The 26,226-nt window shown below is 38.4% G+C and overlaps 3 protein-coding genes across 5 annotated transcripts in view; 1 reads left to right on the top strand and 2 right to left on the bottom strand.

Moving 5' to 3' along the window:
• Window positions 1-26,226, bottom strand: part of LOC148722799 (uncharacterized) — a 69,956-nt gene that overhangs the window by 18,759 nt on the left and 24,971 nt on the right. The window lies entirely within an intron of this gene.
• On the top strand, window positions 7,558-14,281 carry LOC148722801 (zinc metalloproteinase nas-14-like). 2 transcript variants are annotated; one of them, XM_088732348.1, is made up of 9 exons: window positions 9,757-10,051; window positions 10,544-10,720; window positions 11,154-11,277; window positions 11,577-11,668; window positions 12,222-12,305; window positions 12,429-12,567; window positions 13,349-13,463; window positions 13,806-13,813; window positions 14,062-14,281. In XM_088732348.1, the coding sequence occupies exons 1-9, from the start codon at window positions 9,988-9,990 to the stop codon at window positions 14,165-14,167; spliced, it is 909 nt and encodes a 302-aa protein (XP_088588474.1). In that variant the 5' UTR covers window positions 9,757-9,987; the 3' UTR covers window positions 14,168-14,281. The 2 variants fall into 2 exon arrangements, 1 of the variants encoding a protein (XP_088588474.1); XR_015991427.1 differs by lacking the exons at window positions 9,757-10,051; window positions 11,154-11,277; window positions 11,577-11,668; ... (3 more) ...; window positions 13,806-13,813; window positions 14,062-14,281 and adding an exon at window positions 7,558-8,095 and having other exon boundaries at window positions 10,544-10,651.
• Window positions 15,540-26,226, bottom strand: part of LOC148722798 (uncharacterized) — a 69,611-nt gene continuing 58,924 nt past the window's right edge. Inside the window, exons 9-10 of one of the 2 annotated variants that reach the window (XM_088732316.1) lie at window positions 17,754-17,828; window positions 15,540-16,931 (exon numbers count right to left, since the gene is read on the bottom strand). In XM_088732316.1, coding sequence (XP_088588442.1) covers window positions 16,921-16,931; window positions 17,754-17,828 — 86 coding nt within the window. In that variant the 3' untranslated portion in view covers window positions 15,540-16,920. The remainder of the gene's footprint in view (window positions 16,932-17,753; window positions 17,829-26,226) is intronic. The other variant, XM_088732315.1, reaches the window with a different exon arrangement.

The raw sequence follows: 26,226 nt of genomic DNA, 5'->3' as shown, positions 1-26,226 counted from the left end.
AAAGAAAAAGGAAGAAAAATAAAATAGGTAAAAAAGAAAGACGCAGTTAAAAGAAAAACCGCAAATTAAACAAACTTCGCTTAGCAAACCCGTAACGTAACAACGAGATACTTTGGAGAGCTCTTAATCTACTCCCACGTGTGGTTAATTTCTCGCTCGAACTTCGTCACTGAAATGGCTTCCTATCCACAGCTACTTCAAGCTCTGTATCCACGCACAGGAAATGATATGGATCAACATTTTCCAACATCGAAAAAATAAAGTAATCCTTTCCTTTTACTCGCTGCTTTAGCTTTTCGAAATTACGCCATAAAAGTCTTTTTTCCCCAGGAAGTAGATTTTAAACTGAGCGTGTAGGGTTTGAAAGAAACGATCATTCAATATGCAGGTATATATATATGGGTCCTTCATCGTTTCATATTTCCTTTAACATTTGAGGTAACTTTTGAAATTACGTCAGTAATCTATTTCTTTCATGGGAATAGTGATTGAAAAAAGCGACAGGTTAAATACGCTTCCTATACTCATTATTAAATGGTTCGACATAAATATGATGATCATGATGTAACTAGAAAGTCTTCTTTTCGAACAGAAATATATATTGCATGATCTTAAAAGGCCTCATTTATCTTCTCAGTTGGTTCTATTGTTTTTTTGAGTTTATGAACGCTGAGCAACAACAAAAACAACAAAGTTTATTGGCACTGTAGGATTTCAAAGATACAACATACAGATTGGACATATTGAGACAATATCTGCTATCCCAGAATAACTTTTTAACCCGAGGCTAGAAATAACGTCATATTGAAGCTGGCAGTGAATATGTAGTGTAAAATACCTGAAATCACGACCGCGTGTGAGTCATCGGAACACCCTTACTTTCCTTTTTCATTGGAAATTTCACCGATATTTTTCTCCTTTAATTTAATACTTCTGGACTACGTCAATGAAGTATTCCTTTGCACAGGAACTGTTTATTCAACCTTTATTCAAAAATCTTTAGTCCTGCAAAGGGTTTGCCATAACGCAAGATATCTAAATAAATTGGGAAATTTCATGCATTAAAAGTTTAATTCATTCAATAAATTTGTGACTGTTCCTGGTTCCCGTGTGTAAAAGTTTTTAACGAGGAGCTCTTCTTTGCACCCCCTCAATCTGTTTGACATGTTTCTTTAGGTGAGGGTCCCAAACCGAGCTGGCGTATTCCACGTGAGACCTCACAAGGGCTTTGTAGGCCGCCTCTTTCACGCATTCGGGGCAGCTGCTTAGATTTCGTCGGAGAAAACCAAGTGATTGGTTGGCCTTCGTGACTTTGTTATTTACATGCTGGCCCCAATCGAGGTTTCTGGACAATTTTACGCCTAGATAGGAGTGGCGGGTGACTGAGTCTAAAACTTTCCCCATAAGGACGTATCTAGACTCTACAGGATTTTGTTTCCTCGATATTGTTAAGACGTGGCATTTGTCGGGGTTAAATTTCATTTGCCATTTCTGAGACCATTCCTGAAGCGCTGTTATATCTAACTGCAGTTTAGTGGCATCATTATGGGACTCAATAGTGCTGTAGATCAAAGTACCATCAGCAAAAAGACGCATCCTAGAGGTACAGTTTTCTCCGAGGTCTTTAATACATAGGAGAAGCCAAGAACCGTCCCCTGAGAGACTCCTAAAAGAACTGGAACTTCTGGAGAACTGTACCCATCAACGACAACTGACTGGGTTTGGTACGTAAGCCATTGTGTTAGCCAGATGTTAAGAATGCCATGTATGCCATTGTAGCACAGTTTCAATAGGAGGCGCTGGTGCTGAACCGAGTCGAAAGCTTTCGAAAAATCCATGATTATTAAATCAGCTTGTTCAAGGGAACGAGCAATTTCTTCTACTGTACAAATTAACTGGGTTTCACATGACAATTTTTCCGAAAGCCGTGGCAGCGTTAGGGTAACCCTCCAGCCAGGGTAACCCTAACACTCGGGTTACCCTACCTGCTTGTAAACAGGGGCTAAGTGGAAAATATGCACAAAATAACTATTCACACATACAGTTATTACATAAAGACGCACTCACCACCGCAGAAGCCTTGGGCATTTGGCGAACCATGCGGGCGAGAGACTGAAACACAATGTAGAATTATTTATAGTAGGGGAATAGAATTATTTATCGTAAGAAAACAGTGAAGTGAATCGAAACAATGAACTACGTAGTCCTGTTGAATTCTTTGACTGTCATCAAACATGTTTTGGATCTTAATACCACGGATGATTGGGAAAAAAAATCCCTATACAACTAAACTATTAGTATCGTTGGTTGGGCAAACTGACGTTATGATTAAATCAAGATGCTTTTCCTACGAGCTTAAAGGTAAGAGCTAAGTATACGAGGTTCTAAAAAGATCTCTCCCTGTTTCATCCCCTGAGTGACGATCTTAATCTACAAAGTCGGAAATGCAAACTGCAAAGAAAAATCAATTTAAAGGTATGAACAACTCTGCGACAGGTGTTCAACATTTCTTGTTTTAGCTTGTTGAGCAATGTGTCCGAATAAGTGTGGACAATAGCGTTGCGGCACAACTTAGAATGTTGTGGAGCCACCGAAGTCAGTTACTTCTGTTACTTACGGGGTAATTTAACCCACTTGTCACTGGAGACCTAGCCACGATAATAGAAGATGCTGTCAACTGCACCGTCGACTTTGATGATGATCTAAGATGGAAGACACTTTACGACAGGCAAATATTTCTAAACCACATTATATGAAAGGAAAGAATTTGATAGATAGAAGATATGGCACTTATTTAATAAATGAAGTGGCTGTGAAAGTAAAGCTTGTGACAGACTTTTATCAGACTTAATTTTTGCAGCTTCTTTCGTTGCGTATACGAGAACGATTACTTGTCATCTCTTGAAATCTCGAAAGGAGAATTTAATTTTCTTTAGCAGATTAATAGCTCGATAACTAGACGCCAAAAAAGAAGACAATTTAAAGGGTTTATGGACGAGAAAAAGCAAGCCTTTCTCTTAATTTAGCGCTGGATGCAAATAAGAGAATTAAACACTCCTCGCAATTTGTTTTTATTTTTAAATAGAATGTTTGGGCTTACCATGAATAATCATAGCGTTAATTATTGCTATAAATGTGTCTTGAAAATTTTAGCTTGAATTATTTATATCCTCTCTGTCTGTTTCTTGGGCGCTTTTACAGTTTCTTTTTTCAGCCATAATTCATCGCCTGGCGGGCGGAGGGTCGGAAGATTTTGGGGAGGATCACATACTTTTCAGGGGGGGTGGGGCGCGGAGGGGAAACAGTCGTCGCCTCCTGAGTATAAAGGAGGGACTATAGAAAATTGATTGACAATTAACTGCCAATAAGGGGAGATGATAACGAAGCCTTGCGGGAGAATCAGGAAAATTTTATTATGACACAACAAAAATCCTCTGACTTCCCTCTTCCCCAAGCGACAAATAATAACCGGTCATGTGCTTCATTTCATTGGGCATTATTCTCTTTGTTCACTCCTCGATCCTCGACCCTCATCACATGACGGATTCTCAAGTGTTTATATCATTTTTCAAACTTCAAATTCTAAACTTAACTGTTCTCAGTTTTGAAGGTAATTTTCATTATCTCCTCCCTCTTATTTACCTTGTCAAGTTTCCAATTAGGAAGTAACCCATCATTATTTCTTTTAATGTCCATTCCTTTGATGAATCCAATGTCAATGTCGTCGTGAATATCAATGAGGTCAGTACTAAAAACATGAATAAAAAAATAACACCTTATTTTAAGAACGAGGAAGTTTGTGTACAACTTCTCATCGGTAAAAAACTTATCATAAAACAAACATGTAACTCAGTGTACCCTGCAGTTGATATGAAATAATGTTCTCCCGAGGCATGTTATATTACATTTTAATTCAGTAAAGTGTAAACTCGTGACAAGTAGCAAAGTACAGCTTCAAGTGGAGAGATCCTTGCAAGTCACCCGCAGTTAAAGAAATTGCAGAAAAGGAGCAAAGGAGCCTTCTGGTTGCAGAATCTAATCACAATTAAATGAAATAAATCATATTTTGACCCGCATACAGAGAATATAAACTGTATATTATCTCTGCCTGCAGAAAACATCTAAGTAAAGACATGATCCTCAGTCGCAGTTGAGCTGTAATCAAAAAACAAAAATCCTATATATTCTTAATTGCAAAGATCATATTTTCCTGAAACATCATATTTTTTAGTAATTTTTTTTTCATTTTATTTGATTGTAGAAGCACAGCTTATTCTGTAGCATGGATATATGATCAATCATGATCACCATCAGTATCTTATTCTGTAGCATGGATATATGATCAATCATGATCACCATCAGCATCTTATTCTGTAGCATGGATATATGATCAATCATGATCACCATCAGTATCTTATTCTGTAGCATGGGTATATGATCAATCATGATCACCATCAGCATCTTATTCTGTAGCATGGATATATGATCAATCATGATCACCATCAGTATCTTATTCTGTAGCATGGATATATGATCAATCATGATCACCCTCAGTATCTTATTCTGTAGCATGGATATATGATCAATCATGATCACCATCAGTATCTTATTCTGTAGCATGGATATATGATCACCATCAGTATCTTATTCTGTAGCATGGATATATGATCAATCATGATCACCCTCAGTATCTTATTCTGTAGCATGGATATATGATCAATCATGATCACCATCAGTATCTTATTCTGTAGCATGGATATATGATCACCATCAGTATCTTATTCTGTAGCATGGATATATGATCAATCATGATCACCCTCAGTATCTTATTCTGTAGCATGGATATATGATCAATCATGATCACCATCAGCATCTTAAATCGCTATGGGCAGCACCATCATCATTCTCACTGTAATCGTTGTTATCATCATTATCATCTGTGATATCATTATCGTTATCATTATAGTAGTTTTCATCATCATTACCAAGGGAGCCGGGAGGGGCACAATTTTATTAGTTCCTAACTACAATGTGTCAACATCGGTAAATAAAGTTTTTATTATCATTATTACCTATCCTTTTCAAATCTTCCATTTATTACTCTTTCTTTCAAGTCACCTCGGGTGCCTTGAATTGGGATGCGGATTACAGTATCAGTGCCGGCAAAATTGTCGCGTGCAGTTTTAACTATCACGCGATAAACTGAAAAATATAATTCAATGAATATGATCGTCAAAATGATTTTAACGAACTCGGCTAAACCATAAGATAGTTTTAATTTTACGAATTTACAAACATAAATTAATAAGAATTGGTTCGTTTCTTAAAAATGCAAAAGCACGTGTTCTCCCCTTGAAAGCAACAAATCTCATTTCATTTGCTGGGCCTCATTACATCAGACTACATCAACCATATCTCAAACATTTCACAGTAATTTTGGCCACCTTCCCTCTCCCAGGAATCACTGAAAGTTTCATTCATAAATTTTTACCAATCAATCACTCTGTAAGACCCTTTTAACAACTGGCTTTACAATTCCTTTACATAAGTGACTAAGAAGCGAAAGAAACGTTTTCAAAATGTAATGGAAAAAGTACGAGATAGGATAAGCATCATTAAAAAGTACGAGATAGCATCATTAAACTATTGAATAAGACATATGAGTACATGACATATGACATATGACATGTGACATGTGACATGTGACATGTGACATGTGACATGTGACATGTGACATGTGACATGTGACCTGTGACATGTGACATGTGACATGTGACATGTGACATGTGACATGTGACATGTGACATGTGACATGTGACATGTGACATGTGACATGTGACATGTGACATGTGACATGTGACATGTGACATGTGACATGTGACAATGACATGTGACAATGACATGTGACAATGACATGTGACATATGACATGTGACATATGACATGTGACATGTGACATATGACATGTGACATATGACATGTGACATATGACATGTGACATATGACATGTGACATATGACATGACATATGACATATGACATATGACATATGACATATGACATATGACATATGACATATGACATATGACATATGACATGACATATGACATATGACATATGATATGATATATGACATATGACATGTGACATGTGACATGTGACATATGACATATGATATATGACATATGACATATGACATATGACATATGACATATGACATATGACATATGTCATATGACATATGTCATGACATATGAGTAGAAGGGGAGGAAGAGACTGATCAATTTTCGCATCCGTTTATCATAGTAACTGCCTTTTCCCCTTTTATGCCAAGCTCAGCAAAGTTTTGATGGAACCGAACTGAGGTTTGACGACAACATAACAGACGCAAAGTAAAGAAAAAAATTTAAAACCGATTTCTTTCTTTCGTTAGGAAGTCTCCCTTTTAGACAGGCCTTCAGTTTCATACCACGAGAAATACCGGTAAATTATAGAATTAAAGTTATCAAGAGCTTCCAATCTAACCTGATGGCTTTGTTTGTCCTACTGACCCACCAAACTGAAAAAATGAAAGATAAGAGGAAATTACAATTTGTAATTCACCAGTAGTCGAGCTCTTTTACCACAAACAATACTGAAGACTTTTTTGTATTTTGTAACTCACTTAATTTATTCTAATTTAAATGTTTCACTTTTAAATTCGGATCGGCTTCTTTCTTAATTAGCGATTCCAATCTATTAGGGTAACATCATTTTTTGTGTTTACAAACTCCCGTTAATCAAATTTCTTCTAATAAGAACTTTTTAACTATTCTATTCACCTACGTTTTTCTTGGAAAAGAAATACTCCACAATTCAAGAGCAGCAAAAGCAACAAAACACGCATTTTACCCCTCACGTATCGTGAAAGTGACCGGTTGCGATCTCGACTGGGTCGAAAATAAATTTGAAATTTTCCTAACCTGGCAGTATTCGCCTTTCTTGCGCACTCTGGCTAAGTGGAAGAAAGCCATGTCAGGCATGTTGCCATGGAGACGGATCTTTGCTTGCACAGCTGTGAAATAACAAATGTTATCACGGTGAAGTATCACCTTACATCAGCTTATCTAAAGACTCTACGTGGAGAAATTACAAAGCTGTATTGAACTTACTTACAGCTCGGTAAATATCAAGTAGTTCACTTTTTTTCGATTTTGAAATTTTCCCTAACTCATTTGATGAGCTGGGGTGATTCTCAACTGATGTAGAAAAAAACAGGTAAGAAATGTAATATTCGCCTTTCTTGCGCACTCTGCTTTTATTTCGATCATTGCGATAAGTATATACACCCGCCGTTTTTTACAAGTTGATGAAATAAATATGATAACTCAAAATAAGATGATCAAAAGTGGAATACGAAATTGAATTTTGCAGTCAGTTGTTCACTCTGTACTTTGATCTTATTTGCGTATAGTGGATGTTCGAGCTGTTTATCATATCCTTCATGGGTATGCGATACCACCGATTGTCACAATTCAGGACGTAATAAGTCTGAAGATGAAAGTGCACCATGAGCATGAATTCAGGCCGATTTTGGCCGTGTGATGACTAATAGTGCTCCAGAACCAGAAGTAAAGTGCTCCGCTGACAAGAAGTAACGCAGTGGCAGCGTCATGAAGTTTGCCGAGAGAAGGTCCGGCATTTAACAGCACCGACCAAGAAAAAAGGGAAAATTGGAAGAAATATGTGATCGAGCCACTCACGGCTGCTCTCTGAATTATCCACACCGTGCATCTTATATTCATTTACAGATTTTCATCGGAGAAGACAGATGAATTAATGGTCTCTCGGGCATCTTCCTCTTTCTGCCTTTTGTTACACATCCAGAACACCAGGAATGAACTAGTGCTGAGAAAAACAAAACTATCTTTCTTCGCAATGAATTTTCAACAAATACACAAAAAGGTCAAACTGTATGTGGTACGGAGTGAAGCCAACCTGATGGTGGACAAGAATTTTTTTCCTCGCCTATTTAGTCATTTATCCATTTCTTTTGGAAAGATTTGGGATCATTTTTTAAGACCTAAAGACCTAGATGTTTTTCTTCCAACAAAGAAGGTAAGCGTTCTTATTTTTCTGATTCAGCACGGGGATGCTTTCTATCCGCCCGTTCACCTTTTAATCACGTGCTTAAAATAATGTTACGTGCGGGAATTATTTGATCTTATGATTCGTTTTAACTCGGCCACGCTCCTGGGTCCTGATCAAAAAAGTCAGCCACGATGGACGCCCATTGTAAAGCGAATGTTTAATGGGAGAAGTGTCTGTTCGTCTCCCTCTCTCAAAGTGTAGCAGCTCTATTAAGTTGATGACAATAAAACTACAAATTTTCTGAATAAGATAGACAGCAACTCTAATTCATCAGGAAATAAGGTGGCTCTGAACCTACATCTTTATCAACAGCTGATCGCAATAGAATTCTTAAAATTGGACTCATCCTTTAAACATTTGAGGTAGCTTTTAAAATTACGTCAGTAATCTATTTCTTTTATGGAAACAGTAATTGAAAAAAGCGACAGGTTAAATACGCTTCCTATACTAATTATCAAATGGTTCGACATAAATATGATAATTATGATGTAACTAGAAAGTCTTCTTTTCGAACGGATATATATATATATTGCATGATCTTAAAGGGCCTCATTTATCTTCTCAGTTGGTTTTATTGTTTTATTGAAGTTTATGAATGCTGAACAACAACAGAAACAACAAAGTTTATTGGCGCTGTAGGATTTCAAATTTCAAAAGCTCAGTTAAGATACAATATACAGATTGGACATATTGAGACAATATCTGCTATCCCAAAATAACTTTTTAACCCGAGGCTAGAAATAACGTCATATTGAAGTTGGCAGTGAATACTTTGCGTAAAATACCCGAAATACCTGAAATACCGCGGGTGAGTCATTGGTACAACGGCCTTGCTTTCCGTTTTCATTGGAAATTTTTCCCCGATATTTTTCTCCTTTAATACTTCTAAACTACGTCAATGCATGAAGTATTCCTTAAATTGCACAGGAACTGTTAATTTCAGCTCAAGAGGTCATTAAAAAAGGAAGGCAATACATGGCTCGTCACTGCCAGTTATCATAATCCAATATCACCGCGTTCTTTTTAGATATTAGCTTGTCTATATATTATGATATGTTATCGGTTGAATTTATCCTTAAGGTGTTTTGAAACGCTAAACCCCCTTCATAATGAAAAAAAGTAGAAGAAATGGCTCTAACTTATACTCAGTTAGCTTTTTAAAAAATTTCTGCCCGTGGTTCAAAGAGACTTTCAAACTCATTCAGTCATCTGAAGTTCCTTCTAAAGTTGAGATTCATTGAGATATTCTTTTTTGGATATTTACACGTATAACATTTAGAGCTTAAGCTAAGTATCCCAGTTTATCGCTAATACAGTTTTCTTTTATTATATATGCCTGCCGTATTTCAGTTTTTTTTTTATTTCTCCCATATCATTTCGACAGACAATCTTGTAGAGTGCTGAGAGGATTGGTCGATTTAAGTGCTATATCCATGCTTTTTTTTTTATTCAGTTCATCATTTATTCATTTCGATATTCGCAGCCGGTGTGTGGTTGACGATTTTATCAACCCAGACAATGGCTTTAATTTTGAAAGAAGCTAAAACATGGGTTAAACGAACGCAGTACCGCTGAAGTCATTGTTACTCAAGTGTAGACCAAATTTGTTTGTTTATATTGCAGATGCACAATCATTGAGCGGCTTATCTCTTACGAAACACTTATATATTGCTTCTTTCAAGCGTACACGAGTATTACGAAAATAGTTGAGAATCCTAAGTGGTTCTAACCACTGTCTAAATCTTATTCGGCACTCTTGATGTTGGACGTTCCAAAGTACTATATATAGCTGAAGGTATTCTAGCGTTTCACCGGTAGTTGTTTTTTAAAACACTCCTTTCTCCAGAGTTAAGTTAAAGATGAGGTGGATTTTCGCTCTTCTGCTGCTGAGGTCTATGCTTAGTGCATCACACAGTCCCGATGGTAAGAGTATGTGCGTCATTAAAACATATCAAGCAGCTCATGGAAGTTAGGGTCGGAAAATGTGCCTGTTCTGTTTTAGGAACAGCCAATTACCTGAGTTACATTGCGACCGCCTGACAAGGGACGATTGCACTGCATTTCAGTATCCTAAATTATTTTTTTTACACTTAAAAGAAGACATGATTCAAAATATCAAGACTGACCAATCGAAATGGAGAGCTTGTTAGAATTATTAGCGCACAAATAAAAAAGCCGCGATTATCTACAACTGTTATATAGTAAAGTAGGGGTAAATATCGACTGCTTTTCATCGGAAAAATCTCATCCGTTAAGCATTATGAAAATCGATCTATAAGCGTTGGAAACTCTGAGCCCAGCACGTTAGTTCGGCAATAGAAATTAAAGCGATCTTTTCATCATGTCGTATTCGACAAAATATGAGCTGCCTTAGACTTTGTATTATATTAAATCCTTTATGATTTCTCTTTTTAGAGAATTTTAGTATACGAAACTCTAGTCTGTTTGAAGGAGACATGATTCTCCCGAAAGAGCAACAGGAAAGAGCAGAAAAAGAATTGGACATTGATGGTTCTCGCCATAAGAGAGCCACGTCAAGATCCAAATTGTGGCCAAGGGGAGTCATAAAATACAAAATCGATATAAACCTCGGTAAGTTCTTTAGAGCGTTTACCTGTATCCCTAGACCATCATTATGTTTCAACAAGAAGGGGGAAGGAAAGTTAGAGAACCATGTTGTCATACGAGTCGGCGGATTCCTTTTAATTTGATTTGACTTTAAGCGCTCGGGACTCCATATTTTGCTGGAGAAATATTTTGGATAAAACAATTCCTTTTTGAAAATCCTCCCAATTTCCTTACCGTGTACTCTTGGTTCAAATATTTAAGTCAATCAACCAATCAATCATTCAATCAGCATTAATCTATCAATTTATTGGTCGATTTCTCAATTGATCTCTAATTACGGAGCTAAGTTTCCTTCTATGAAAGTTGTGAACCTTACGCTGAATTGACTAAGAAGGAATTCGTTGCCCAACTTCCGCAAAAATTTTTTAATCGCCAACCAAAAGTTACTTACTTTTAGGTCGAAAATCCCGAGCTATGACAGCCATCAAAGCAGCAATGGCGGAATGGAGGGCGAAAACTTGCATCCGGTTTAAGAAGAGAACAAACGAAAAAGCTTACATCCTGTTTCAGTATAGCAATCGGTTAGTAAGTATGTGTAGCAATCACTGTTCTGAGAAGATTTAAAATCTGAAAATCATTGCACGTCTAGAAATCCATTGATCCCAGTAAATAATACTAGCGATGTCACTGTTATTCATATTTCACTACAGATGAGTGCAGGCGATTCAAATATACATTACGAAACGTATGAAAATTTGTGCTGAAAATCCTATTACTATCCAAGATAGATTGTGTGTGAACATACGAATGCATTTACTGTTTATATGGCTATTCTTGAAATGTTAAAACACTGAAAGAATACGCCATTTCTATACACCAGGTGTGCATCATTTGTGGGGAGAACCGGCCGCCGTCAGGGAATCTTCCTCGGACCAAGATGTTGGTCGAAAGGAATAATTGCTCATGAAATAGGTAAATCCATAGTGATGTTCCGCCAAAAGCCACAGTAGGGTAGAGATTTTCAGGCATTTCATTATAGAGGTGCACCATCGCCTAGAATGCTGTTGTTTTTCGCGACATGTGCTTAGAGTGCTCAATTTAAAAAGCTTTAAAATTTTATTCGTAACTGTCGGAAATCTAATGATCTTTTTCTTTTATCTTTGTGTTACACGTACTTTGTTAATCTCTCCAGAAAAATTATTTTTCCTAATCAGTGTTGTAAAGTATACATTCCTGATAATCAAGAGTTTGAATTATGATAACGCACTTAAATGACGAAATCCAGGCTCAGTTAATTTTTTGAATGTCCTGTACAGTCAGTAAAATTCCAAAACACTAATAAGAACCTTTTAACCTGACTGCGACAAATCTAGGTTCCTGTGGGGTTGTTTTCATTGTATCGCCTGAATAGCTGTTACGATGAAGAGTTTCAGAGTGACAATTTAAAATTCTTGCCAAGCTCGCTTTCTTAAGCTAACAGTACCTGTGATATGGCTTTTAATTTATAAAGTTTTACTTCTCTCAGGGGATGCAATCGGATTTTATCACGAACAGTCTCGACCTGATAGGGACTCTTATATCAAAATAAAGTATGAAAACGTCTGCCCAGGTAAGCATTGATTTCCGAAAATTTCCAAGTGATTGTTGCACCAGTTCACCTTTAATCTATTTTTCACTCAAAGTGTGAACGCACTGCGTTTCTTTGTCCTTATCGATAGTCTTTCTCTCTCAGGAGCAAAGAAAAATTTTCACAAGTACCACCGTTCAAAAACTGACTCACTTAGTACGCCATATGATTATGGAAGTTTGATGCATTACAGAAGTAAAGCTTATAGCAAGAGTAGAAAGCCAACGATAGTTGTTAAAAAACAAGGGGTATGTTTAGCCATCGTTATGTAGAGTCTATAGTTCAAATTCTATTTAAATACATAGTTGTTCACGCAAAGAATTGCATCATTCCTCTTATCCCAAGATCTTATTAGAAATTCTCCTCACTATCTGTCATTCCATTCTTATGACGTCAGATCGGAGAATTCGTGAACGGATGTACCAATATTCCCAAGATTGATATTTTTCTTTATTCTCATAACTCATCTGCTTGACATTGTATTAACATTGTTAGGAGAATTTCTGTCTTGGTCACTCATTGGAGTTAAAGGGTTAACGTCCCTGATCATCTATTGCTTACTCCACAGTGGCGAATCCGGACCTTGAGCTAAGGGGGGGACCCAGTTTTTTGTGTGTATATGTACACCTGCCTGCTTTTCTTCCCTCTGCGTTTATTTATTTCCCAAAATAAGAGGGGGACCGGGCCCCTGGGTCCCTTCCCTAAATCCGCCACTGTTCTAAGCTTAACGCTATACACAATATCTATCACGAAATAGATGGCGGGTATTGTCAATATCTGAGCAATTGCGCACCCACCCCTCCCCTAAACCAACACTAACCCTAACTTGTCATCAGTTGACTATTGTTCGGTTATGGAAGGGATAGGTGCGCAGTTGCTCAGAAGCTGACTGACATTGATCCGCGTAGCAAATCAGATTGTACCATTTGTAACAGATTTTCTTTAAACTGATTAACACGCCATCTTAAACATTCTGAAAGGCTAACGCAAAAAAAAAAAAAAAAAAAAAAATACCGATTTCTTTTCCGGGTAACCATTGGTCAGAGGAAACGTTTAAGTCTGACTGATGCTCAGCAGGCGAACCTTATGTACAATGCAGAGTTTAAACAGAGAGGGAAAGAAAAAGGACAGAGGGGGGAAGTTAAAACCAGTACAGCTGCAAAATTTTCAAATAGCTTGCACATCCCTGTGGAGAAGTCGAACCATTTTTATTGTCATCGTTCCAATCCAATTATCATGTCAAAATTGCACCATTCTTATCATTCTCCCTCAAGTTAAAAAATGATTTGGATTTTCTTTAAACAACGATTTCTCTATAAAACTGTCAGCTACTACAAAATTCTTTTCCAAACGAGTTAAGTTGAGAAAGTAAGAGAGGGAGATAAAGTGACGAAAAGGACTCCTGAGTTAAATTTTTCGATATGTAAACGCATCTTGCTCTGTATGCATATACGATTTTCGTATTATGAGCAGTTTTAGAAGAAGTTGGCGTTGATTCATATATACGAAATGAGCCTGTCCGTATTTAACGATGAACGGAATATCCTTTTGGAGGACTGGGTAAACCTGTCTCTTCTAGTAGAAGCAGTCAGTCTTTCTGATTGAAAATGAAATTACTGCATTTTTTATCTATTTTCTTTTTCCATGCAATGTATAATTATACAACAGAGACGAGTTTTTAGTCAATGATTTCATGCATTTAAACCGTAACCAAGTTTTTCCTCCCTGTTTTAGGGAGGTGCGAGGACAGTACTCGAAAATGTCGCTATCAGTCTTGGAGACGTCGATGTCAGCAAAGTACATACGTCAAGTCTAAATGTAAAAGAACCTGCCAACTGTGTTAAGTTGAAGGACACTATCCCCGTCCGCCCTATTGAATTATTTGACATTACTTCTTCTCCCAATTATCTTTGATAAACAATGATTGGAGCTAAATTGATTCTGAAAAGTTTAAATCAGTTAGAATAACTTGGCATATCCATGGTCATTATCAAATCTTCAAGTTGGTAGAGAACTGGCCCATCGTAAACATGGAATCGGGTATGCTACAGCAAATGGACCAAGTATTTAAATGCACTATTTTCAAATATTTTCTCTATTCCAAGTAAAAAACGCCAGTCTTTGGTGATTATGAAGCTAACTTAAAAGCTTGTGCCCGTAAGTTCATCAGTGACAGCATATTTTAAACCTATACGCCTTGATGCATGCGTACGACCAAGGAAAACACTTTACGGTAAAGCTTGTGGGCCATTAAACGTACTACATGTACATATAGTGCCAAAAACAAGAAATCCCAACGAGTTATTAAGCCACATCGATCTTCACCTTTTATCTTCACTTGTACTGTACTTTTGTAAGTCTTTTACAAAGTCAACTTCGGTTCTCGCTGAAAAGCCATAATTACGTTCGACGAAGGAGAACGCATACTAATGGTGTCGTTTTTACGGAAATCACTCTCGAGGGCTTTATGGACCATTCCCAAGGGGAACGATGGCGATGGTATGGGAATTCGGGCTTTGGGCGCCATTTTGGACTGGTGGACAGGTCGATTGGTAGAATGGTAGGCTGGTGGACTGGTAGACTGGTGGACTGGTGGACTGGTGGACTGGTGGACTGGTGGACTGGTGGACTGGCGGACTGGCGGACTGGCGGACTGGCGGACTGGCGGACTGGCGGACTGGTAGACTGGTGGACTGATGGACTGGTGAACTGGCGGCCTGGCGGACTGGCGGACTGGTGGACTGGCAGACTGGCTGGTTGACTGGCTACGTGGCACAAATAGCTTCGATCTCATGTACAAATGTTTTCTTGACTGCCTTGAGCTGAATACACCGATTGCAAATATGGCGGCGAAAATGCGAGTACTGAAAGTGAAGTGAACATATTTTTGTTCGCTCGATGCTTTGAAATTCCTGCGAAACATCTCTCCGAATTTCGATAAACCAGGTCTATAATCATATTGTATTGTATATATTTAGATATAAACTGTATAAAATCAGAATTTGTTCAATAAAACCACAAAAGGTTTATAATGTAGCAGAAGTTACCTTCAGTTTTGATGGATTCTTTATTGAAAAACAGTGGTAGATGACATCTCTACCACCTACATCTGCACGATATCCTGTCTTAACACATCGGTACACAACAATTTTCGGGCGTTCTTCACCGGGATTAAGAAGAAAAAGAGATTTAAAAAGAAAACGGCTTTAGGCACAGTTCACAGAAGTTTAAAGGTTTATTAGACAATGTGTATTCATTACAATTGACGTATTTCCTTTGCGCAGGGCTACACATGGCACAGGAAAGCTAACATTTGTAACATAAATACATACATACCTACATACCTACATAGGTTAATTGACCACTCCCCACAGGGGCTCTTAAGGGCCAACACCCACCCATCCCACCTGCGTGGGAAATTACGTCTCCTACCCCTAACCCTGCCAGGATACGGGGCCTACGATTTATTCGTCCTTATCCGAGAAGACTAGGATATCTATCCATTTCTTGATTATAGAAAGGTAGCAAATTCTCCTCACTTATTTTAAGACCACGAGTATTGGTCCGGCCAGGACCAATACTTATAACATAACTATGTTTTGAATCGTCGATATACCCGTATTTCTTTAATTTTATGCCTAAGTATAATTACAAGCATATCCTCGGAAAATACAGAAAATGTAGAACCTGCTAGCGATTGTAAGTGATTCTAGTCGCGACGTTCCTCATATGAAACTTCCCAAAGGCACCCGTGTACGTACATTTGCATTACAAAAGGCTTCGCAAACAAAATGGAATGAGTCTACTGATCTTGAAATGCCTCCCAAGCATTTTAAAAAAGATTGATGAGCAATTCTTTTCATACCTCTTTGTGTGCTATGGGAATATCTTCGAAAAAAACGCTTCAACAAATTGTAAACAACTCGCACTCGCACAGAGAAACGAGTATAGGGTTTTGCCCTGAGCAACGGTTGCTACCGAAAAGCCTCGCTTTTGTACTTTGATTTACACAAATTACGTTTTGAATTGCGACTTAGCGAACTCATCTCGTTACAAAGTAATTTTACAAGTGGACCACAAAATACGTTCACATGTTGAGTTATACAATTTTCTTTTTTAATTGCAACGTAGTGAACTCATCTCGTTCTAAAGTAATTTTTAAACCGTAGACCACAAAGTACATTGACATATTGAGTTACGCAAGTTTCTCATTGAATTCCAACTTAGTATGCTACTGTTAAACATGATATATCGGTTTGTTCAATGTTGTCCTATTAGTTGTTTTGGTCACTGCCATTGTATCAAGTGCAGTACTAAGATGTTGAACTATTAAACCTTATTGTTGTGTTCAACTTTGCCACTGGTTTATGGCACTGACCAAAAGCACCCCACAATCCACTTTCCCTGAATATTTCTGCGCAATCAGTACAATAAAAAAACTTTTACTAGAGATCGAACGCACTTTCCATATCTTCGATGATTACTAGTTATCACGATTAATGTACATTACTTTTAATGAATCAACAAGAAATTAAACTTAGTTTTGCTGTTCGGTCTTGTTTCAGTAGATCGCTCTTCATTGGGTGGATCATTCGCGTCATTCTGCAGCTAATGAGGGAAAAAGCGTTAAATTTAGTTTTGGAGAGTTCGGATGCACTTCGCCGAAGGTCCATTAACTTACCATTAACAAACCTTAGCAGCCTATAGTATAAATTTAACTAGCCTTAGTTTGCACAACTTTGTACTGATCAAGCCCTGATGATATATGGCTCTTTGGCATTACAAAGCTTTACTTTCGAGTCCTAAATTGAGCACTCTTCTAGGATGGGTCAGGTCATGAAATTGCACCATGCTCACTGGTTACTAGTTTGAGCACTATGGCATGGCCTAGATGAAACCACAAATGTGGAATCATTAGGGGTGGCTATTTGGCGTTACCTCTATCCTAGAATCAGCATTGCACTGATGAGGCCCATCCTAGAATCAGTTTTGCACTGATGAGGCCCAGAGGGCCGAAACAGTCCTGCAGATGTTATAGATACATATATTGTATATACATAAAAGTAGAGCGCAATATATGTTGAGTTTGAAAAATACAAATACTACACTTTCATCCCTACAAGCCTGTTTCAGGATTGTTCACCCATCAGGGGAAGATCCCCTGAAGAGTAAGCAATCACGAAACAGGCTTGTAGGGATCAAAGCGTAATCTTCGCACTTTTCTATATTTATAGATATACGTTGGGTTAGGAAAATATTAAGACTACGCTTTCATTCCTACAAGCCTGTTTCGTGATTACCCACTCATCAGAGGATTTTATTGATAAGAATATTCGTAAGGGTGTGGCGGTAAATTTAAATACTTTGTTTCAACTCATCACTGAACAAGGTATATTTAGAATAGTGATAGTCCTGTGAGAAAATACCAACCATTTTTGGGTCTTTTTACTTGCTCTGGGTAGCCTCCATCATCAAGTAATCTTTTACTTTTTCTCTGACTGGACACTGGAATTTAAGAAGATAATTCATCAATTATGAAGAAATAAATGGGATAAAACTACTATAAAGATAAAGTGTAAAGAAGCAAAATTGAGTGACCTACGTCTAGTTGCTCCTACACATCTATTTTGATTAACAGATCACCATTATGGTATAAATGACGAAGAAAGTGTTTACCTGTAGCAGGGCTGGGATTTCTCGAGAACTGAACTCTTTGTTCAAACCCAGGCATGGAGGCAACGTCACTGGGTGTTTGCCGGTACATGTTAAAAGTACTGAAAGATAACAGAGGTTGGTTATGCTCCATTTAATATGAAAACTGTCTTATACTGTACCTGAAGGTTAACTTTTTTACGCAGAGATGTGATTAACGAGTAAATTCTCTTGCTGATTAAAATACGTCATATTTAGTTTTACCCTAACTGCGCGGTACTGGGTTAGATATGCATATTATGGTCTGGACCCCCTCGCGAGCGTGTGAGTAAAGTTTTGGGTTTTCGCAGGTGTCGTTTCTCTCAGACTTACAAATCTTGTAAGTGTTATTTTGTTTCGTTCCGTTTCGTTTTCTTTATTCAGTAATATTGTTTTCCTTTTAGTCAACCAGATTGTACGAGTCAGATTAAACAGCTTATATAGATATGGAGTCGAGCATTGAACTTCTTACAATTAAAGTAAATTTTTCAGCAAACAGGTGATGGGAATAGAAACACTTGTATGTCAGACAGGTGCATATCAGCGAGTCAAGTAGTATCTTAAGATAGCACCAAATTGAAATGACTTTCTGTAAGCCGAAGGGGTACAAGGGTGAAAGGTTCACTTGCTCAAACCAGTGCTGTCAATAAGTTTGAAAGTTGATAACAAGTAAAAGCCAGTTGGTGGCCAGGGTATCGTAAACACCATCGTTATTTCATCAAATTACGCACATGATTAGGGACTATTCAGTTAAAATTTGCCAAGCCTTTGCTAACGTCCACAAGAACCTCAACGCAAACTCTTAACGTGCAATTTAATCATTTGTCTAAACTTGCTAAGGGTAAATGCATCCAGCTCAAAAACACAGAATGTCCTGTACAAACTGTTTTGTTATTTAATTTCAACAATTTTGTACAACTTTCCTCCGGGACTGATAGTGTAATGAGGGGAAAAGAAGCTGGCAAGAAATGGCGGACTGCCAAGAGGTTCTGGTAAGCTCTTATTGACAGCTCTGTCAAACACGAAACCTTGGAATTTAAGAGTCATCTTTAAATGTGAGCATGGTGCTAAATACCTTTACCCTTTCACTCCCAAGATCTCAAAAGTAATTCTTCTTATGATGTTAGTTGGAGAATTTGGTATTAGATCAACTGATAATCACCCGATTTTCTTTTTCTCCTTATTCTCATCACTTGTCTGCTTGATATTCTATTGATATTGTAAGGAGAAATTCTGTCTTGGTCACTTATGGGAGTTTAAGGGTTAAGGGAGCACCAAATGCCTGTAACAACCTCAAACGTTGACTTCTTCCACGGCGAGCAGCCTTGTGCACTGGATTTTCTCCAAGGGAATCGTAAAGCAATGAAATCAGTGGAGTTAAGATTTTACACTCATTTGCTTGATAAGGGAGGGAGAAATAAAGTCTGATAGGCAGAACATAATACGAAACTCCATGGCCAATTAATCTGTGGTTGTGAAATATCAGAAATTACCATGATGTGGGAGTTTTACTCACACGAGTTTCAAACAAAAGAAAAATCGTAAGTTTGGGAACTTTGAAATACCCACAAACTGCAGAAATTTTATGACTTCATTCTTTTCGTCAACAAATTTCTGTCCAAGCCGATTATTTAGTTATGCATGAAGAATGAGTCAGCAACTGCCAGGGTAGAAAACATTAACTTACAATGAGATGGGTTTCAATTGTCTGAAGTCTACTTTGAAAAACAAATATGATAGTTTCTTTAGAAACTATCAGCCTTTATTCATTGAAAAACAAAGTCATACATTTTAAAATTTCTGCCTCAAGTAACAAAACTGTACCAAAAACATAAACGGTTCTGCGGTTTCATAAAATATGTGTAAGCGATCCTCGCTGTAATGAACCAAATTCCGCATGGGCCTGAATTCTTTTTAGGCCTCAGTTCCACTGCTACATACACCGAATGCAAGTATGGCGTGCAATTTGAGTTGCCATTGTTCTGGACTCACTAGCCTCTCACACATGTAGTAATCCTTTTGTGTTTCCACGTGAAGACGAGGCTGGTGAGTCCAAAACAGTGACGATTCAAATTGGACGCCATGTTTGCATTCGATGTATAAGAAGGGTTCATTACTGCTATGATCGCTTTTATACAAACTTTAGGTTAGGGTTAGGATACTAGCAAAATGTATCTTTGCTTTCGATATTGCACGTGACCTGCCCGCGCCTTGTATCACACCAACAAGTAACCACTGGCGAGGAGCCGAGAAGACTTTGGGCTCGAGATTGGGCAATGAGCACCGCATTGTACCAGTCTAAGTAGTGGCGTGTGAGCGCTACAAAAGTGAACTCATTGACGAACACGAGGATCGACTTAAGTACGTCTCTAATACGGTTTAAATTTCGTCAATCAAATCACGTGACTTACTATTTAGCTCCATGGCGTCACAGTATCGGTATCGATATCGAAGAAAAGTATCAATGCCTTACTCGGTATCGTATCGATGGGAAACCCATATCGGCTCATCTTTACCCACTACTTACGATCCTGCCGCAAGGAGAAACCTGCCGACCATGCTTTAAGAAGGAGTTAATCTTCTCCCGAGAATCCAATCGACTAGCGATAATATTCTGTGAACCAATCATAACAGCGAATGGAAGGAGAACCTTTTGAAAACTTTTAGTTGGATTGCCAACGTCCGGGAAACTTCTTGTTTTGATTATCGTTACTTCCTGACAAAAATTTTGTATCGCCGGCCGAAGCGTGGTTGAATTTGAGCGTCGTCGACAAACCCAGGATCGGATTACGGATTGGATCACGGGTCAGAAAACAAGGGTTTTTGAAGAAATAAAGATACTAAGATATGTTAAGGATGCGGTTCACCTTCGAAAACCAATTTTTTCATTTTTATACCAAACTAATCATTAATAATTTAAGAATAGTTTCCAAGAAAAATTAGTGTAAAATATTGAAACGCTCCCGAATTATTTACGAAAACGTATTTTCAAACTGAATTCGTTTTCCCGCCAAAGTGTCAATAGGCAATTATCACACGTCAACATAAATGACTCCCGTAGGGTTTCTTGCGGTAAAACATCCTGTTCCTTGAATTTTAATTGCGTAAACATCTCCTGATATCGGGTGCATGTGGAAATCTTTGCTATCTGTCTACGTTAAAACTATAATGTGAATGCAGAAAGATAAAAGGAGAAGGGTCCAAGTATCCAAGAGTCCACGCGAAAGTAAAAAATAAAGTCTGGCTGTCAGCACACGAGGTAAAGAAATTCGAAGTGGAATGGCCAAAGAATCTCACCGAAACGGATAAAGGCTCGTGGTTTAGCCAATCTTCGCTGCTCACACTCGATCCTTTACCATCAAGTTTTACTGCGGGATACGTAAGCCAGTAGAAACAAGAGGCTACACGGACCTATAATCTGGCCGGATATACGGTTCAGAGTGAACGAATTGAAGGCCTTGCTGTTTTAAGCAAAATCGCCGTTGAGTACCTTTCATTGTTTGTTATCATGGAGAGTTAGTGGAGATTAAGACTTAGGAACAAATTGATGTCATGACAAAATGGAAATACTAAAATCGCCAGATGAAATGCGGGGACTAGTGTAAGTACTGTAGCAAAGTCAACAGACAAGGAATGAGTCACTTTGTGACTTACACCGTTTCTCGGAGAAGTCCAGAATGATGGTAACCATCCAACTCTGCAGAATGATAAACTCATACCTCAGGCTTCCTACAAAACCAATACTAAGTAAAATCCTACGTTTATTAAACTTCTGGTTGCAAAAGTCATCACATAATGACGCTGCAATTCATATCTTTCTCTGCATGCACGAGCCAAATTTCTCCATTTTCCATTCCTATGTCTACTTTATCCCAACAGTCGCTCAATAAATATATGTATTTAAACGCGATGATCTTTGTTTACAAGGTTTTCTCCCGCTCACATCTGATAACAAACTTCTAAAGTTTTTTTGCCTCTGAACTATATACCACCAAAGCCATGCTATGGACCGCAAGTTTTTTTTGACTTATGGAAATTAAAGATATGTGGCAGTAACTTCCAAAAGCCTTTTTTGTCAGGAAAGTGTGGTTGTTTTGTTCGCCAAAAGTTCATTCGGAAGATAAGTGTAAACTGTGAAAAGCCTGGTTATCGCTTATTTGCGGCACAGCACTTCAAGCCTGAAACAGTCGATGCCAAAATTCAACCTCGTTCCTAGGCTAAGTCTACCACATCACTGAACGCCAATTAAAAACTGCCTTGTGGCGCCTATTGTACATTTTCCTGCACAGGAAAAACCAAACCGAATTACTGATTCTGGTCTTTAACGGCAGAACTGAGCCAAAGAACCCTTAAGGTCTGTCACGGGTGCCTTAATAACCGTTGGAAAGTTACCCGCAAAATATGTATTTGCTTAGAGTCTCATGAGATGTGAGAAAAAAAAAAACCTAATTCATGTATACGCCAATGTGCCTTCTTTGAATGAATTAATAGGGTCTGTAGACTATACGGATTACCTTAAAATTTGGTCCAAAGACTTCCAAGATATTAACCTTAAATATCGTGTGAGAGAATTTCGTTTAGCTAAGTGCATCTTCCGCGATGGCCTCCTACTTAAAACGAATCGGTTTAGGTTAAATCGGTAAACTTGACAGAAAAATTGCAAGGCAAACAGTAAGAAAATCGAAAAATCCCCACACGGATTTATCAACCTACTTAATTTTTTTACATATTAGGTATATATTGGGTAACCCCCAGATTATAGTGGCTGTTAACGGCCTTTTTATATTCTTCGCCCAATACCTTTTGTCTCATGTTAAGTGCTCCCTGGTCTACCTCAGGGGCTGAGGTGCGGTCTCCAAGTGTATGCTGGGTAGCCCCCAGGCTATAGTAGCTATCAGCGGTCTCCTAATTTTCTTCGCCCAATACCTTTTGTCTGATGTTAAGTGCTCGCTTGTGTGACTCAGCGGCTGAGTTGTAATCTCTAAGTGTACATTGGGTAACACCCAGGTTATAGTAGCTGTCAGCCGTCCTCTCATGTTTTTCACCTGATACCTTTTGTCTGATGTTAAGTGCTCGCTTGTGTGACTCAGCGGCTGAGGTGTAATCTTTAAGTGCATATTGGGTAACCCCCAGATTATGGTAGCTGTCAGCAGTCTTTTCATGTTCTTCACCCAATACCTTTTGTCTGATGTTAAGTGCTCGCTTGTGTGACTCAGCGGCTGAGGTGTAATCTTTAAGTGCATATAGGGTAACCCCCAGATTATCGTGGCTTTTAGCGGTCTCCTCAAGTTCTTCGCCCAATAACTTTAGTCTGATGTTAAGTGCTCGCTTGTGTGACTCAGCAGCTGAGGTGTAATCTCCAAGTGCAAATTGGATAGCCCCCAGATTAAGGTAGCTATTAGCGGTCTCCTCATGTTCTTCACCCAATACCTTTTGTCTGATTTTAAGTGCTCGCTTATGTGACTCAGCAGCTGAGGTGTAATCTCCAAGTGCAAATTGGATATCCCCCAGATTATGGTAGCTATTAGCGGTCCCCTCATGTTCTTCGCCCGATGCCTTTTGTCTGATATTAAGCGCTCGCTTGTCTGACTCTGCGACTGAGGTGTAATCTCCAAGTGTAAATTGGTAACACCCAGGTTATAGTAGCTGTCAGCAGTCTTCTCATGTTCTTCGCCCAATTTAAGTTTTGAAAAGGGTTTATTCATAACAAACAACATAAGTTACAAAATAAAAGTGCTAACGCACGTGGGCTTGGCCCCAACTAATTATTAATAAACATTCCAAAGGTCCAAAGTTTGAGTTGTTAATTATCTACGAGTATTAAATATTACTAATATTAATGTAAGGTTATAAATAATTCCAAAATAGTTAGTTCTAATATTAATATAAGCTTAATCTATAATATTGGTATGGCTAGGGCTAACGTAGACTAATATTAATGTAACTCTAGGATTGTTTAATGCTAATTCTAAGTTGTAAATAATTCCAAGTTGATTTAATCAAATGTTAACTAAAGCTTAAGGTAAACTAATATTAATATAAGCTTAATCTATAATATTGGTATGGCTAGGGCTAACGTAGACTAATATTAATGTAACTCTAGGATTGTTTAATGGTAATTCTAAGTTTTAAATAATTCCAAGTTGATTTAATCAAATGTTAACGAAAGCTTAAGGTAATCTATTTACAAAAGTATTCTATAGGAGTCCCCATCAATTGTACAGATTGATGGGGACTCCCAAGCTTTTCTAAAGTTAGATAACGAGAGTCGGAAGTAGTCGCACGCAATTCTGTTTTTGGTCTCGCTGAGGGCATAGCGAATTATACCCTCAGGGGGGTCATTCCCATTGTGGAAGGTAGATTTATTTCGAAATTTCCAAATGCTGTACAGAATTATCTTAATTAGAAAGCGGGCAATACGATTCTGTTTTGGACTAGCGGGGATCCAACGAAAAAAGAAAACATAGGTACAGGATGGGAGGAATCTAGTTCCAAGGATAGAGGAGATAATAGGGGAAAAGTGGGTCCATACAGATTTCACACGGGGGCAATTGAGAAAAGAGTGATCTATAGTTTCTTTACGGGAACGGAAGGCGCACTTATCTGAGTCGATATATCCCCAATTCTTTAGAGAATCGCGGACCTTAATAGCGCGAAGTACAATTTTCCAGAGTATGTCGTTCTTATAATTTTCAGAAAAGTCATCTCGCACTAAATTCCAAAATTTGTCAAGATTAAAGTCAATCGGAAGGAAGGGAGTCCAAAAGCGATGAAGAATTGGAGATGTGGAGTTTCCTTCAAGAGAGTTTGATAACATTTCTTGGAAGAAAATTCAAAATCGCACCACTCCGTGCGGGAGAGAATCCCACGTAGAGTGGTGAGCGCCGAGAGAACATTCTCATAATAGGGCGTCAAGATCTGTGTACGCGGGGTGGAGTTATCTCGAAGAGAGCTCCACTCCGAGCGACAGGAGGCAAGCCTAGAGCCTAGAAAATATCTGGCCAAATAAAAGGATTTTGATTCGCGATCATCTAGATTAGAAATTACTGAGGCTAATTTAAGAGATTTACCTTTGATCAGGAAATTCAAAATGCCGAGACCGCCACTGCTAAGAGATTGGTGGCAGGTCGCTCGGCTCACCGTTTCAATTCGATAACTCCAGACAAATGGCCAGATTAAAGCGTTGACCTTAGAAATTACCCATTTTGGGACACACAAAACTGTAGAGAGATATAGGAGCTTGCTAATTCCGAGGGTGTTAACGATGAGTGATCGGCCGACAAGAGAAAGAGAGCGGGATTTCCATAAATTTAGATGTTTTTCTAATTTCTTTAGTTTTGGCTGCCCAGTTATCTAATTCAGTATCGCGGCCGAAAACAACACCTAGAATTTTAATTTTTGTCACCCATTTGAGGCCAAGTCGTTGGTCGTCGCGCTTACGCCACGCCCCCAACCAAATGGCCTCTGTTTTCGTGAGATTAAGGCGTGCTCCAGAGCCACGCTCGTAAATATTAATCATGTTGAATAGAACTTGCAGAGAGCGATAAGATTTCACCATACAGGTCGTATCGTCAGCATAATTTCCAACTTTATAGCAGAGACCATGTGCGCCCGGAAGGAGAAAGCCTTCGATTTTAGGATTATTTCGGATTTTGCATGCGAGAGTTTCAACGCACAAAACATAGCGCAGAGGAGAGAGGGAATCCCCCTGTCTTACCCCACGAGACAAAGGAATCGCATCGGTTAGCCATTCATTAACAATAACACGCATATTGACCCCATTATATAAAGTGTTGATCCAAAAACAAAAAGACGGGCCAAAACCAAAACGGGGTAAGAGGCTTTGCAGAAAGGTGCGATTAACGCGATCGAAGGCTCTCTCATGATCTAAACTGAGCAAAATGCCGGTTTCATTCGTGCGGTCGATGTAATCTAAGATATCTCTAAGTGCAGTAAATGGTTTGAACCCGGGGGTAACATGTGAAGGTGTAGTCTGATCGTCCGGGTGAGTGTAGTCCTGAGAAGGACTGTTGTCGGTGGCAGTGACTGACGTTTCGACAACCTGTGCGGAAGTCATCATCAGAGTCAAGTGAGTGATTGTTGTCAGTAGAATGTTCTTATTCCAGTTCGTGTGAAATGATCGGTTGGTTTTGCCGTGATGTTATTGGCTGTAAGACTCAAGTGACGTAAGTCGTTCGTGATTGGTCTGTTT

This window comes from Stylophora pistillata, chromosome 9, assembly GCF_964205215.1.
Source record: "Stylophora pistillata chromosome 9, jaStyPist1.2, whole genome shotgun sequence".
Taxonomy (NCBI): domain Eukaryota; kingdom Metazoa; phylum Cnidaria; class Anthozoa; order Scleractinia; family Pocilloporidae; genus Stylophora; species Stylophora pistillata.
The sequence above is the reverse complement of the archived record's forward strand: the minus strand, read 5'-3'. Positions and strand labels throughout refer to the sequence as shown.